Source organism: Rhincodon typus, chromosome 31, assembly GCF_021869965.1.
Source record: "Rhincodon typus isolate 14 chromosome 31, sRhiTyp1.1, whole genome shotgun sequence".
NCBI classification, from domain to species: domain Eukaryota; kingdom Metazoa; phylum Chordata; class Chondrichthyes; order Orectolobiformes; family Rhincodontidae; genus Rhincodon; species Rhincodon typus.
The window spans coordinates 2,503,475-2,520,499 of record NC_063362.1 but is presented as its reverse complement, the minus strand read 5'-3'; the positions used below and the strand labels follow the sequence as shown (position 1 = coordinate 2,520,499).

Genomic DNA, 17,025 nt, shown 5'->3' with positions numbered 1-17,025 from the left:
ACATGTCCACCCTGGGTCTCCTGCAGTGCCACAACGATGCCACCCGAAGGTTGGAGGAACAGCACCTCATATTCCGCTTGGGAACCCTGCAGCCCAATGGTATCAATGTGGACTTCACAAGCTTCAAAATCTCCCCTTCCTCTACCGCATCCCAAAACCAGCCCAGCTTGTCCCCTCCTCCCTAACCTGTCCTTCCTCCCACCTATCCCCTCCTCCCACCTCAAGCCCCACCCTCATCTCCTACCTACTAGCCTCATCCCGCCCCCTTGACCTGTCCGTCCTCCCTGGACTGACCTATCTCCTCCCTACCTACACTCACCTTTACTGGCTCCATCCCCGCCTCTTTGACCTGTCTGTCTCCTCTCCACCCATCTTCGCCTCTATCCATCTTCTATCCGCCTCCCCCTCTCTCCCTATTTATTTCAGAGCCCCCTTCCCCTCCCCCATTTCTGAAGTGTCTAGGCCCAAAACGTCAGGCTTCCTGCTCCTCCGATGCTGCTTGGCCTGCTGTGTTCATCCAGCTCTACACCTTGTTATCTCAGATTCTCCAGCATCTGCAGTTCCTACTATCTCTGACACACTTCTAACGAGTCACTTAGACTAAGAAACTCAATATGTAAACAGTACTTGATAATTTATATACAATATTTTTAATTGGACCTTCTGAAAAGGAAGAAGTTGGAATTGAGTTACAAGACACATCCCTGTTGCACGGCATTAAAGCCGACAGAGTTATTTATGGACCACTTAACTGAAGAAAACATTCCAGTGGCTGTTTTTACCACCAAAATACTCTTGGCATATACATTTTTAATCAAGCATATATTTCTTCTTACCAGAGGTTTGAAAGTCACTGTCATCTCACAAGACATACCAGCTGAAATCTGACCTGGAGGCTTGAAGCTAGGAATAAATAAACATAACAGAACACAGGATAACAAGAAACTTTATAAGACAACAACCATACTCCAAATCTGCAGCTGTCTTCAAGAAATGAGAAGATGCTGTTTTCACAAATATAATTGCAGAACGGGATGGAATGTATGTTTGGAACAATCACTTTAAAGCCAATCATTGATCACCTAAAATATTAGCTGACTGGTTGTCAAAACAAAATTTGATAGTTCTTCAAGGTTTCTTTTAGCTTCCAATCAAAACCTTTCCTCTGTAATTATAACAATTACAAAGCAGTTATATAACTGATATATAGATGTACAAAACTGGGTCGATAGACCATCCTAAAAATAATGGGGTAAACTCAGCACTGGGTGGTAGCATGAATTGTGACACTTATGTTCTAACCATTACACCCCAAAGATCACTGGAATAAACTCACTACCTAATGCACAAACTGAATACAACACAAAATGGGGTATATTGAGTTTCCAGTGATTTTTCTGCTTTACAAAAGCAACTGAATTTGTTTGAGTAGATTAAGGTGAGGTAGTCAGTCAGTCACTGTTACTGAGATGACTGAAATAATTAAATACAATAACTAGAACAATCAGTCAATGGATCAGTTATGCAACTAGGAATACTAACTGATTTATTTTTTAACTTCAAATTTCATTCTGAAGTATTTGTTTTAGGTGAATAGAATTTGACTACCTCTCTTCTGTGCCTAACAACACAAGAACATCCTATTCCTTTGTGTACTTGGAATCAGCGATGGTTCATCAGATATAGGAGCAGAATTAGACCATTTGGTCCATCGAATCTGCTCCGTCATTTTATCATGGCTGATATGTTTCTCAAACCCATTCTCCTGTCTTTTCCCTGTAACCCTTGATCCCCTCACAAATAAAGAACCCGTCTAGGACTGTCTCAAATATAATCAATGACTTGGGCTCTGCAGCAATGGAATTTCACAGATTCAGCTCCCTCTGGCTGAAGAAATTCATCCTCATCTCAGCTCTAAAGGGTTGTCCCTTCATTTTGAGGTTGTGTCCTCAGGTCCTGGTCAAAACTTATTGTTCTTCAATCTCTGTTTTCTAGGTACTTTCCACTTCCTTGCAGGAGATGCAGAGTGACTGGTTCACAAGTTATAAAGTCTCTGACTTAAAAGTTAAAAGCAACAGCTTACAGCAACTGATGGGAGAAGATGACTGGCTTTCTTCAGGCTTCAAGTACTTTCTCCTGCACAGAAACACACTACCTCCCCTTCTAGAGGTCCAAAGGTTTCTGGCAATATCATTTCTATCTACAAGCTCTTCAGCTATTCAGCAGCCAATCATATAGTTGCAAATATTATGGACCAGACAAGACCCCCTAAAACTATATCAAGAAGATAGCCTAGATCCTACCTTTTTCTTATTTCAAAGGTAAGTGCGAGGTGCTGATTATTTTACAACTAAATAGTGACTGTTCCAATATAGCAACATCCCATGAAGGCACCCTTGACAAAAAGGAAAATTTAGAGAAATAGATTTTCTCATGTGCAATCCTATCAGCTAGAAAGAGGTACATGCAGCAGCTCCCCAGAGAGACAGAATGTAGCTGCTAGGAGAGATTCACTGCCTTCCAACCCTGCTGAGACCCTAGCGACAACGGCTTAAAGTAAACTAAAAATCCTGGATCTATGAGAGTTTGACCACATGCACTCAGGCTGCTCTATTGTTCCAACTTAAAAAAAACTTAAAGCATCACAAATTGTTTATCTTCTCATTGACTGCTTGGTACCTGGCCACCAATCTCTCTCTTTTAAAAGAAACCAGGGAAAAATCACCTCTTAAAGCCACAGCATCATCACACTGACAGGGTAATAATTTTCGTTATCAACAACCCAGTCACCACTCCACAAACCAATAAGGTAAAGTCGCAGCAGTCCTACCGGACCATAGGGCTGCTCTCTCATTAGAAAGAGATGACTGGTGGTGGTTTAACCTGAATGTCACTATGCCTCAGGTGAAGGGTGAGGTTGAGAAGGAGATTCCTTCATTGTAGCCTTGGTTGTTATGGGAATTAAATCTATGCTGTTAGCATGACTCTACATCACAAACCAACCAACCAGCCAACTGAGCTAGCCGATCTCCTAGACAAAGTAATCAGCTACTTGTTGCCAGCTGACCTCCCCCTGGTTAAATGAAGCAATCCTTGCAATGTGATTTTGTAACTTACTTTAAAAGTGTAGCAATCCCTTACACAATCCTTAGTCTTTAAAAGGGTACTTTTTTCCATTTCAATCCACATCATCAATCCAGAAAATAGAAAGATATGACTTTTACACTAAAGAATTGTGAATGGTCCTGAATATTGTATAATCAAGAGCAAACATCGCTACATCTGACCATATGATACCATACAGTCATTGATGAGGCAGCTCAAGATCATTGGACCTAGGACACTATCCTGAGGAACTGCTACAGTGATATCCTGCAACTAAGATGACTGACCTCCAAAATCTGCAATCATCTTCCTTTGCGCTAGGTATTACTCCAATTGGCTGACAGCTTTTCCCCCGATTCTCATTGACTCCATTTGCACTCAGGTTCCTTCACACCACACTTGGTCAAATGCTTTGTTGATTTTAAGGGCAGTTACTGTGACCACATCTTTGGAGTTCAACTGTCTTGTCCATGCTTGGACCAAAGCTGTAATGAGGCGTGAAGCTGATTGGCCCCGGCAGAACCCAAACTGAACTGTAAATTATTAAAGAATAGATTGGATTTCAAATGCCACTAGTCTTGCATACGTACAGAATTTAAAGTTTGTATTTGGCAGCTGAATCAATAGCAGCAACAGCTCAGAACACAACATTGGAATTGTTATTATAGTAGTTGCTGCCTTTGAGGACCCTCCATTTTGCTCCAGCTGCCCATGCCCCTCGTCATGGAAATTGGCATCTGATAATTGTCAAACTCTCAGGATCTTTTCAATCCACTTGCAGGATGTTTGTGAAATTGAGAACTGTATTTCAGGGTGCACTGGTAATGAGCATTGAAAAGCTGCTGTAGAGATAGACTGCACATACAGACATGCACCCTGCTCGCTGATTTCATGAGATTGCATATCAGGGCTGCTCACTTGTTCTCTCAGTGCTCACTCATTTAGCACCAACCAGGATGGTCCCAGCATCCCTGACTTGCCTATTAACATAGTCACAGAACTAGGCAACTTGCCTTGCTAGTCAGCAATCCACAGTCAAAGAGACAGAAATCCTGCTATATGGCACCATACTATGTTAGCCTCAAACCTGCACCATGTGCCATCAGCTTACACAGCAGACACACTGCACATGCAGCAAGCAAGTAACCATGTCTCATAGTCTTAGGGGAGTAGCCCTCAATGAAGTCCATGGAGGCATCCAACACAAACCTTCAGGCTCATAATCCATCACAAACCTAATGCATTGGCTCCCAGCAGGCTGTACACTCCCTTGCACCGACATTGCTGACTACTTTGTTTAAGGCAAACACTTTAAGGCCAGGAAAATTGGCAGTGAAACCCGTTGGTCTTGGAGGTTTAGTCAGGTGACTCTAGGGGCATTTGTGCCCAGACAGGCCAGGCATGCTGAGGATTACTTGTCAAAGGTAGGTCGACCCTCTTTGGCTTGAACTTCCACAGGTTGGGGGAGGTGGAGGGCCCAGCCACCTCTGGAGTGTCCTGAATGGAGGCTTTTGAGGGGCCTGCATGTGGTTCCTCCTCTGGCTGGACACCTCCTGGCATCACCCTCTCTCCTTGTGATGAAGGGACACCTGTAGTGTTCGCCAGGTTCCCTGGCCCCCTGTCACCATGTCTTTGATCCTGAGGCCAATGGCTGGGGCAGTGCTGTGCAGGTATATGCCCCTCTCAGACCCAGGTGTAAGTCGCCTGCACAGTTGTTAATGCTGGTGCAGGTGGGTGAAAGATGGAGAGTTGTCATGGGTGAGTGAGTAGACAGTGCAGATGTAGTGTTAATGGTGTGGAGGGGGTGGGAGAGAAACAAAAGTGAGTGAGGGAAGATGTTATATGCAATTGTGAGAGTTGCTAAGTATGAGCATGGGAGGTGGGTGCAATAACAGAGTGAGTGTGAGGGGCAGAGAGGGTTGTGGCACATACGTTGGCAGGATACAGTAGGTGTCTGACATTCTTCAGGCACTGCTGGCCATTCCTCCAGGCTGTAGAAACAGCACTGTGTTGGGTGGTGACCCCTGGACCAGGCTTCCAGGGTCTGGTGGTGTGGCCTCCTCTGCCAGATTTCTAGAAACAGAAGGCACAACTCTGGACCACCTTCTCTACCAGAATCTCCAGGTCCTTTTGGAGAATCACAGTGCTATTTACCTCTTCTCTGATATCATCAGAAAGACTGTCCATTCTCAATCAGGGCAGCTTCAGAACGCCAGTGTAGACTGGTGCTTCGCAGCCTTTTAAATGGCCTGGGTACCAGGGATGCTTGTCGCTCAGCAGATATCCTGTGAGTGCAGATTTGTCCAGGAATGGCACATGGTACAATGGAGCCAGAATCCGGTAAGAAGAGTACTATAGATGCAATGTAGGTAGTTAATGAGATGAGATGGTCAGGTGTTGCAAGAAATTTGCAAGATCTCACAACAGAAATCCTCCACAGAACCTGATGAAGCTCAACTAAAAAAAATGTAAGATTCCGCCCATGGTATTTAATGCTAACACGGTTGGTTCCATTTTAAATCTAAAACTATAGAACTAGATCCTTCTACATGTTTAGATAATGCCACATTATGTAGGCATTGAGTGAATGAGGAATTAGTACCATTTAAATTTTAATTATTTATCCATTGAAGTGAATTATATACAACTTAATAGTTTAATTGCAAATGCCTTTTTAATGGTAATAAAACATTCCTAGTTGTTACATAATACTCACTCAACCTCAATGAAGTCTTTCAAGCAATCAGTGATGGCAATCAGCCTGCAGAAAGTGATACCGTATGAAGCATTTATCAGCGTTGCCTTTTTCTTGTAAGTTTGACCAACATCAAAGTTCTAAAAATGCAAACAGTTTACAACATGACTATTATCTGACATTAATTTATTTGTACTGTGAATTATAACAGAACAGAATAAGATGGTAACGTTCAAGATACAAAATAAAAATCAAGGAAAATAAGCAAAAATATCGCAAACACCAAATTCTGAAGGAAAACGTAAGATGCTAGAAATATATCAGGTCAGTCTGCATCTGCAAAACTAGAAAACACGTTTAACTTTCTGAATGCTATTCCCTTATCAGAAATGGAAAAGGAATCATTAGAATTGCTTAACAGGATTGAGTGAAACAGGAGACAGTAGATCTAATTTCTTTATGTAAGTTTATCCTGAGGCCAAATGGAAGTTCCTTAATGAGGCCAATATATTGGTTGTTTTGAATTAGGAAGTTTGCAGATGAATAAATTTTTGTAAATTTTGGTCATGGAGAAGGCAGCATAAATTGTCTTTCTATTTCAGACACAGCAGTGTGATATGTGTATGACACTTATGATCCCAGCTGATGACTGGAAAAGTCTGATCTCAGCATGAAACCTAGCTTCACTGATCTCATTTTTTTTGTTTAGTTAGTTAGCGTTGAGCCTGCAGATTTTCTTTACATGAGCACAGACATTTATTACAGAAAAAATGAAGAAACAATTGAGCTGGCTAAATATAAAAGGCATTTAGAATGATCTTCAAATTTATAGCAAAACAAAGTTTCAACCTATTTCCTGACACAATCCATTACACAGACACAAGTCATGAGAAAATACACACCTATATCATATCTTTAAGCTTCCACTTAACCGACTGACAGTTTCTTTGCCCCAACTTTGGAGACAATGTGATGATCCCTTTCTAATACAGCCAACGTCAAATTTTCACAAATCTGACAGCACAAACTTTCTTAGCTCTCATAACCTACAGATTTCTATACAAACTTTCCTGGCTAAAAAGATTCATAAACTAAATCTTTCCACTGGGATGATGAGTTCCCTGAACTGTCTTCAACTCCTGTAGGCAAGAAACTAAACTTACTTCTGAGCTCAATTCTGGTGTTTTTCAAACAGAATTTAAAAAAAAAACTTGCTCAATCCTAGATTGTTTTTTGAGCTGAACACAAAGATAATGTTTAAATGTTAAGATAAATATTTACTCTACCGTCATACATCCAACAGCACAAACATCTTTCCATTATCATCCTAGAAGTCTACAGTCACTTGCTTTCTGACAAATTCTGGATTTAGTTCACTGTTCCAGAAGAACTCTCTGACCTTGTATTTTTTAAAAAGGAAACCCTTTATGGAAATAACCAACACTTGTCTGTCTATAACTGCAAACTCAAAATCTAAAAGTACCATTAGTATTTATAAAATTATGCACCAATCATACAATTGTAGTATATGTGCATTATTCCACGCACATTACATTACTATTTTATACTATATCAACTACGTAGGACTACAGGATATATGTGAAAATCAGTGAACAATAAAGTCAGAACAGATAGTAAAATGTACTCAGAGTTATAAATGTTAGGAATGGTGTCCCAAGCAAACTGTTTAAGGGCACATTGTCACACTATTTTAAATACAACTCAGAGTCAGGATAGAATTAATCTTACTTCAGAGATAAAACTGGAGAGCTTGATTCAGCTTTTTGAATTTGTGACATTTATATGTTTTTGATTGTGCCCTCTGTGGGCATAACTGTTTCACAACCCAACATTTAAGTGCCATGATTTTGAACAATGTTATTTTGTAAGGTGTTCACTGATATGGCATTAACTGTTTTAATTGGGAACTATTCCATGTACTTATTAGCCTGTAGCAGAAAATATTATTTTAATCAAAATATTTTCTCAGTTCATTAATTTTATTCTGATGTTCATTAGTTCTACATTCAAATTCCAAGTTAAGTAACCCGCCTGTATCGACATTATCTGTGAGAATGAGATGAATGTGAAACTTGCTGAACCAGTGAACTCACCAGTATAAAACAGGAAAGCCTGAGAAGTGAAATTAGAAAAGGGAAAATCAGCAGGAGGACACAGATAGGAACAACATTACAAGCAGTGAGGAGACATAAACAAAATGAGCAGGGATTCAAGGAAAAGCAGCCAACACAAACAGACAAAAAAAAAACAAAATGAACAGGATTGAAGAAAGAAAAGCGACATTCATTGACTGGATGCTCAGTTAAACTGATTACAATATATCTTCTATTTCCTACTAATTGTTATCTACTCCTTTGGATTAGAATAGCATTAAATCCACTGAAATGCTATTAGTTTTTAGACACTAAAATACATATTTATCATCGCAGGCTTCCTAAATTAAAGACTCAATATTAACTTATCTCAACATTATGCAGCCCTGCACATAACTGTAAAGCAAGGTCAGCTAGCTCACTGATATATTTTTTGGCATTAACTTATGATGTGGCAAGTATCCTAACTTCAGCATTGGGCACCAGCAATCAGTAAAAGGCTGCATGATTCTTCACAGTGAGGGGATATTGTATCAAGGAACAGTGGGAAAGTGAATCTGAAAAGCAAGGAACTCAGAATTAAGAGTATATTATAAAACATTTCAAATTTGAGGAGTGAAAGAAAAAGAAGAAAATGCAATGTATTTGCCCAAGATTCAAGTTGATGAATACTACAGGTTACTACAGAATTGACCTACATTTGAGATCTTTAGGCAAATAAAGGAAGTGGTGGTGAGTTAATGCAGCAGCCTCCTTGGTATCAAACATTCAGCTTCTAACAAAGGAACCTCACATACAGTTTTCTAAATTAATAATTTTCTCTTTATGTATAGGAAGTTAAGAAGCACAATCTTACTTTCAACATTGGCATCCAAGAAAGTAAAACAATCTGAATCGATTACATGACACCAACCTTGAAGTGAATAATATCGGGCTTGCTGTAGAAAGGACAGCCTTTGAATTCCCGACCAGCTGCTACTTGTTTTTGGACGATCCCACTTCTTTGTTTCTCCAACTGTCGTGCCAAAATCTCTTGTTCCATCTTACTAGTACCCGCTCCTAAACGTTTGCTGACTGTTTCATCCTTAGTGATACAAAAATACATTCAATACATGGTAACAAAGTGTTTTAAAAATAAGCCTATATATACCTTAAATCCTAGCCTTTTACAAATTGACAAAACTTTTAAAGGAAAAGGTATTTGTTTAAATCTACTGTCAAAAATATTTGCTGTTCTACTTTAAAACAAAAGGGCCTTATTTCAACTCAGCAGAGTGTGAGGTAATGGAGTTGGAGAGGGCTAACAAGACATTATGAATGGTAGGACTCTGGAAAGTAGTGACCATATATTTGATAATTTTGTATGCCTTTTTAACCCTGCTACCTGCAATCATTTGTGCTCATTTACCTCACGTCACTCGGTTCCTGCACCCATATTTTACCTGTATCCTTTATTTTTATTGCTTCTCCTTATTCTCTGCACTTAGCACAAATTTATTTTTATTATAATGGTGATTCTAACATATTACAGTGACATATAATTCAAAATTTGCAATAATGTGCTCAGTTAGACACTCTGAATAAAAATACCAAAGTAGATAGCATAACAAAAGTGTATTTAATAAATAAATGTATTTTTATGAGCCACCCTTTTGTGTCATGCTCTTTGATTTCAAAGTTCTGCTGCATCATCACCACCAACCATTACTGGAATAAATGTCTTTTATACCTTGTTGGGTGTATGCTCTTTATCCCAAAGCCCTGGAAATTCAGGCAAATTAAGACTTTCTTCATCCAGAAGCTGGTCACTGAAATCCTGCGTGAAATAATTTGGGATTTGTTCTGTGATGGTTTCTTCATCTGATATTTGTGATGGGGATCGCCTTTCTTGCTGCAGGGGAAAGAAACAAATCTATAATATCTATGTATTTATAAACATATTAGATCTAGGAATTGATCTTTCTGATTCAACTTAATATCAGTGTCAAGATTCAGAATTCTGGGTCTAATTTTCCATGAATAAGATCTAAACCTGAGCTTTAAGGAGCTTACCTAAAATCCGTTAGTGTCTCTAGCTGGTCTTATGCTGAACTATTAATCTATTCCAAAAAACAAATAGCAGTGTGAGCCTATTTTCTTATACCAAATAAAACTCCTCTCTGCGTTAATGCATGTGTTCTTTACTTGTGTAACTGTACCGAAGCAATAGGTGAACTTTGTTGTTTCCAATCACTTTAATTGTACACCTGTTCTGGAATAAAGCATTTTATTAATCATACAAAATAATGTGAAATACAGTAAACACATTTTGAAAAGAATAAAGGTCTACATATTACATAAAAATCCAAACGAGAGAACAATCAAAATTAGATAACACAGTGTTGGAGCTGGAGGAACACAGCAAGCCAGGCAGCATCAGAGGAGCAGGAAAGTTGATGTTTCGGGTCGGGACCCTTCTTCAGAAATGGGGAGGGGGAAGGGAGCTCTGAAATAAATAGACAGAGGAGGGGTGGGGTTGGGGAAGGTAGGTGGGATGGTGTTAGGTGAGTGCAGGTAGGCAGTGATGGGGATTGGTCAGTGAGGTGGGAGGCGCAGATAGGTGGGACTGAAGAAGGACAGATAGTGTCAGGTCAAGGACGCAGGGATGAGAGGAAGGGTTGCGTATGGGATATGGCCAGGAGTGGGGAGATTTTGAAACTGGTGAAATCCATGTTTAGGCAATTGAGCTGTAGGCTCCCGAGGCGGAATATGAGGTGCTGCTCCTCCAGTTTGGTGGGTGGCGTCACTGTGACACTGGAGGAGGCTCAGGATGGACATGACACCCAGGGAGTGGGAGGGGGAGTTGAAATGGTTCGCGACTGGAAGGTGCTTTCGTTTATCACGAACAGAGTACAGATGCTCTACAAAGCGGTCTCTGAGTCTCCGCTTGGTCTCAACGATGTAGAGGAGGCCCCATTGAGAGCAGCGGATACAGTAGACCAAGTTGACAGATGTGCAGGTGAACCCCTGTCTAATGTGGAAGGTTTGTTTTTTGCCTTGAATGGAGGTGAGGGGGGAGGTGTAGGGGCAGGTGTAGCACTTCCTGCTGTTGCAGGGAAAAGTGCTGGGGGTGGTAGGGTTAGTAGGGAGAGTGGAGCGAACAAGGGAATCATGGTGAGAGCAGTCCCTATGAAAGGCAGATAGGGGTGGGGAGGGAAATATATCTTTGGTTGTGGGGTTGGATTGTAGGTGGTGGAAATGGTGGAGAATGACATGTTGAATGTGGAGGTTAGTGGGGTGATGTGTGAGGACAAGGGGGATTCTGTCTTTATTTTTGTTGGGAGGATGGGACGTGAGGGCAGTGGTGCAGGAAACACAAGAGATGCGATGGAGGGCATTTTCGACCACTGCAGGGGGGAAGGTTGCGATTCTTGAAATAGGAGGACATCTGGGATGTGTGGGAGTGGAAAGCCCCATCTTGGGAGCAGACGCGGCCTCTTAGCCTACAGCCCAATGGCCTAAACATAGATTTCACCAGTTTTAAAATCTCCCCACTCCCAGCCTCATCCCACGACCAAACCTCCCTCTCATCCCCGCCTCCTTGACTGACACAAGCTGTCAATCTTCTCTCCCACCTATCCGCCCCTCCCACCTCACTGACCAATCCCCACCACTGCCTACCTACACTCACCTATCACCATCCCACCTACCTTCCCCAGCCCCAACCCTCCTCTCTCTACTTATTTCTGAGCTCCCTTTCCCCTCCCCATTTCTGAAGAAGGGCCCTGATCCGAAATGTCAACTTTCCTGCTCTTCTGATGCTGCCTGGCCTGCTGTGTTCCTCCAGCTCCACACTGTGTTATCTCTGACTCCAGCATCTGCAGTTCCTGCTATCTCTGAACAATCAAAATTAATTGTTTGCTTGTAGGACCTGAGAACCCATTATTAAATACGCAGGAGAGTGGGAGACAACTTTCTTAAGAAGGCAGGCAACAAAACTGCTTAAAAGACCAACTATTATCAGTGAACTACTGCAGATAACTGTGGCAGGCCTGGCTTCATAATTCACGGACAAAAACTAAGTTGCTGGAAAAGCTCAGCAGGTCTGGCAAATCTGTAAAGGAAAAAACAGAATTAACATTTCGGGTCCGGTGACTCTTCCTCAGAAGGGCAGGCCTGTGGCAGGCCTGGCTTCATAACTATCAGCTTATATGTCCAATTTTAATCGAGTCTGTGGACAGGCATTTCTGCTTGGACTGCAAATTAAAAATCTATTCTTACATCATTCATCTGAAGACAGACCAATGATATACTAGGAACAAAAATATAAATCCCCTTTTCTGGTTAACAAATAGCTTCAAGACAAAGATCAATAGACTTCTGGATGTTGAAGATTTGAAGGAACATGGGAATAGTGTGGGAAAATGAACTAGTTGAATGGCAGAGCTGGCTTGAGGATATGAATGGTCTACTCCTGTCCCTATTTCCTAAATACTGAGTGGAATAAAAATCAAGTTTCTTTGAGATGCCACGGCACCTACATGCACCATCAAACAGAAAAGTATAGGTATGTTCTTACTTCAAAGCTGAGTTACTGATAATTTTATAAGCAGCTATTGTATTTTGCTAACCCCATTGTCAGCAGCAGTACCTCACTGTGACCTGTTACCCTTTGCTAAAATTTTTGCTCTTATGCATTTCAGCTCTACTTGGAGCTTGGTTCTTGCTTGCTGTTCATCTCCTTCCAAGTTTCAGGTGTATATCCCCTGTTGACTCCCAAAGGTTTATTACGGGTTCCAGAAGTATCATCAATGGAGTTATAGCGGTGAGTTCAAACACTTCCATTTGAATAGATCACAGCAGTAGCTTAACAGCATGACATGAAAAACTAGTTTATCGCATCACTAGCCTCAGAATTACAGACAGAAAACAAACACTGCAAATTTTAATTCCATTTACAGCTTCAACAAGTTACTTCAATTCATTATGAAAGGATTTTCTGCACCTCTTAATTAGAAAGATTGATGCCAATGATGCTCTGCAAAGTCACTCATTCAATACAAACCCGTTTTTCAATTCATACAGACTTAATAGAAAATATTACTCAATAGCTCCAGGGGATAAATTATGTAACACCATTATATCTATTTATATTATTGAAAAACTTGGTGAACATTTTATGTTGTCTGATCTTAATTCCTAAGTCATCATTTTGAGTCTTTTTTTAATTGCAGCACTCAACATTGAAAATTTTTACTTAATACATTCTGCAGACTGTTAAGAGTTCTCTCATCTCAGTCAGATGGCATGTGTACATTTACAACCTGGCCATATGTAGCAAAATAGAATTGCAACAAACATATGGTATGGTATAATTATGTACTGCTGAAAAGACATTTTGTTGAAGCTTTTTATCTTGTATTCATCAAGACAATTCATGAGAAATAGCAAAATAAAGAGAAAACAAGATTCATACTCTATGAAGGTAGAGTGCTCCTCTTTATGACAATGTGTTTATCAATCAGAATCCACATGCCAACCAATCAGTATTCTCTTCTCATACAGTATGAATATCGGTTTTACTTTACTTTGGTATTCTTATGAACTGTCCTGATGAGGGCAAGATAAAACCTTAGACAAAATTTGTCTTTGTTAGTAATATTCAAGTTCAATATTACCAAATAACTATAACAAAGTACATTATTTTGACAAATGAGTTACTGCACTTACTTCATGGGTATTTATAACTCTGTCATCTTCAGAGTTGTTTTCTATGCACTGCAGCAGCTTTTTCCCTAATTTCCACACTTCTGAAGTTTTATCTTCGCTCTTTAGATTTTCTGGAAATAGTACAGGATAGATCTTCTTCTTCTTTTCCATATTGGATTCTTCCCTGAGGATCTTAGCCATAATTTCTGCCTTCAACGTTTTCTGCTCTTCTGCAAATTCCCTTTCAAAGATAAATATATGACAAAACTCGAGTCCTGATACTGAATCATTGGCATGAAAAGGCATTCAGACCAGCACGTTTATCCTGATGATTATGTTCCACTGGACCCTCCTTATATTATCTCCCACAATTAAGACATCCCCCCATTCCTTTCTCCTGCACTTTTAACTTTCCCTCAAATACCCATCTCAATTTTTCATGTTCCATATAGCAACCATAGATAAACAGCAGATAGATATAATATGAATACAGATTAATTCAATGAATTACATTTCTTTGAAAAATAAGCATTTTTAGAAACTACAATTTATCTACTGATCTTTAGATTACTTCTGTTCACTGAATTAAACATTAAACATAAAATGTTTACAGTTTGAGTATCTTGCACACATTTTATAAATCAGAAGACAAATTTTTATCTTGCTTCCTCTCCATCCTTTTTTGCAAAAATATACTTTATTCATAAAAACAGAAATCTTTATGTACATACACAGTTACTAAAGCAGTTCAGATCTACAGTTTTTGCGTACAGAGAAGAAAACAAACATTGGGGTTTGACTTTCTCGATAGTTATAACTAATCCAAAGGCATTTCTTAGTTATGCTAGGAACTAGGAACTATTTACATGTAGCTGAGGCATTGGGAGGGTTCAATGACTGAACAGACCTCCAGTGTAGCTTGGCAGAAAGACCTTATATGGTGGCCTTTTCGCACTGTGCTTTGGCAGCAGCTGCCCCAAGCTTTAGTGTGTCTCTCAGTCTGCAACACTCAGTCAGGGTCAACTCTTTTAACTGGAAGACCAGCAAGTTTTGAGCAGACCAAAGAATGTCTTTCACTGAGTTGAAAAACTTCCAGGTACAGCTGATGTTTGTTTCGGTATGTATCCTGAGGAACAGACCACAGAGCACAGAGTCCTGTGTCACGGATTTGCTCAGCATGAACCTTGACAATAATCACTGCATGTCTCTCCAGACTCCTTTTGCATAGGCACATTCCAGAAGAAGATGTTGACAGTCTCATCCATGCACACCTCTCCCCCGCAACAGCCTCTTCGATGGCAACGTGCGGTGGCTTAGAGAGCCTGGTGTTACAAAGTTGTGTTAACTAATCGTGAATTGGAAGGCAGGAAGCTAGAATTTCTTTGTTAAAAAAAATGATAAGGGAGAAGAGTGTGTCGTCCCTTTAAGAGGTGATGTGCTTTTCTAAGTTTGGAGAGTAAAATGAAAATGTACCTGTAAGCAGCTGAAGGGCATACAGACAGTTCTGAAATTGAAACGTATCATTGGCTGTGTCATCGGAAACCTTAGGCTTGTTTTGATGTTTTGGCAATGAGCTGGAATCAGCCAATTAATTTAAACCAAGATCGAAAGCCAATTGAATTTAAATCTGATGGTTTTGACAACCTCAGACCAATGCTATTGTAAGAAAATTGATATGTCATTCAAAGTCTATAAGGAGAGGGTTTTTGAAAATCGGTGCGAGAGTGAACTGCCATCTGAGAAATAAGCATTTAGGTGTCACAAGAAATCGCTAAGCTCTCTAAGAAAGCACCATCTATCCATAAAAGGTACCACGGCACTTCGAGCTAAGAGTCCTCACAGAAGATGTCACAGAGAAAACATCTGACAGCCAGATCAGCAGAAGAAAGTTGTTTGACTTGAGAACAGTAGAAGAAAGGTGTATAAATTTTGAGAGACTAAGTTTTAATTTATTTTCTTATTACTTGAGTTTATATAAGTAGGACTTGTGTTTATCCAAACAGCATACCAGTAGAATTTAGTTCAGTTAGGGAATAGTTAGTAGTTAAGTGGGAATTGTTCAATATGTTAGTAATTCTGTTAATTTGTTCACTGTTAGAGTTAAATCAATAAATTGTTAATTGTTACTTATAAAGTGAATATCAGGGAAAATCTTTCATTTAACCTCCGCTTCTCCGAACAGTTTAGCAGATTTGGTGAGGTGAGGCGAGCTTCTCTGGGTGTTTCAAGTTTAACTATTAGAAGGGGACCTCTACTCCTGCCATAACAAATCGGGGGCTTGTGTTTTGATTTTAATTATCAGAGGGGTTCGACCTCCCCTTCCTTTCTAACAATTTGGGAAGTAAAGTCCAGGATCTAGCTAGTTCATGTACGGGATCTGAATGGATCTGAACAGATTTGGATGGATTTAAACAGACCTGGGGATCAGTGTCTTAGATCTTTAAAGAAAACCTAGGTGAGAAAAATTTGTTTAATTTCGGTTACGTTGTTAAATCAAAAGTGAGGGAAATGGCGCTTAACATTGCTGAAGTGGTCCTGGGATTTGAAGATGCTTCTCAAACTTGCCAAGAAAGTTTAGAAAAACAGGGGTAGGATATACTTTTAGAATTAGCAAACAAGCTAGAGTTGGGTTTAACTAGGGACAAAAGGAAAGCTGAAATTGCAAAAGAGTTAGTCAAGCATTTAGGTATTATCAGAGAAAAAGGAAAGTGCAAGGAGCTAGAAAAAATTAAATTGTTTTCAGGAAGGGTCACCGGACCCAAAACGTTAACTCTGATTTTTCTTACAGATGCTTCCAGACCTGCTGAGCTGTTCCAGCAACTTCTGTTTTTGTTCCTGATTTACAGCATCAGCAGTTCTTTCAGTTTTAACTCAGACTAAGTTGGCTGGCAGGGCTAGTGAGGTATTTGTAGCACTGTCAGAGGAGGTGTCAGCAGACTATGAAGAAGTAAAACGAGCTATTTTGAGTGCCTATGAATTGGTACCAGAAGCATATAGACAATGGTTCAGAAAGATAAGGAAGGAACCAGGTGAGACCTATGACAACAAGGTGCAGGGCTGGATGAACACAGCAGGCCAAGCAGCATCATAGGAGCAGAGAGGCTGACGTTTCGGGCCTAGACCCTTCATCAGAAAAGGGGGAGGGCAAGGGGGTTTTGAAATAAATAGGGAGAGAGTGGGAGGCGGATAGAAGAGGGATAGAGGAGAGGATAGGTGGAGAGGAAACAAACAGGTCGAAGAGGCGGGGATGGGGCCAGGAAAGGTGAGTGTAGGTAGGGAGTTAGGAAGGGGATAGGTCAGTCCAGGGAGGACGGACAGGTCAAGGGGGCGGGATGAGGTTGGTCGGTAGGAGATGGAGGTGCGGCTTGAGGTGGGAGGAGGGGATAGGTGGGAGGAAGAACAGGTTAGGGAGGCAGGGACGAG

At 40.4% G+C, this 17,025-nt stretch overlaps 1 protein-coding gene across 1 annotated transcript in view; it reads right to left on the bottom strand.

The window, feature by feature from the left end:
- The window catches only part of cfap74 (cilia and flagella associated protein 74), a 170,049-nt gene that overhangs the window by 94,035 nt on the left and 58,989 nt on the right, over positions 1-17,025 (bottom strand). Inside the window, exons 11-15 of the mRNA XM_048615184.1 lie at positions 13,624-13,843; positions 9,644-9,805; positions 8,828-8,998; positions 5,822-5,940; positions 837-903 (exon numbers count right to left, since the gene is read on the bottom strand). Of these exons, the coding sequence (XP_048471141.1) occupies positions 837-903; positions 5,822-5,940; positions 8,828-8,998; positions 9,644-9,805; positions 13,624-13,843 (739 nt within the window). The remainder of the gene's footprint in view (positions 1-836; positions 904-5,821; positions 5,941-8,827; positions 8,999-9,643; positions 9,806-13,623; positions 13,844-17,025) is intronic.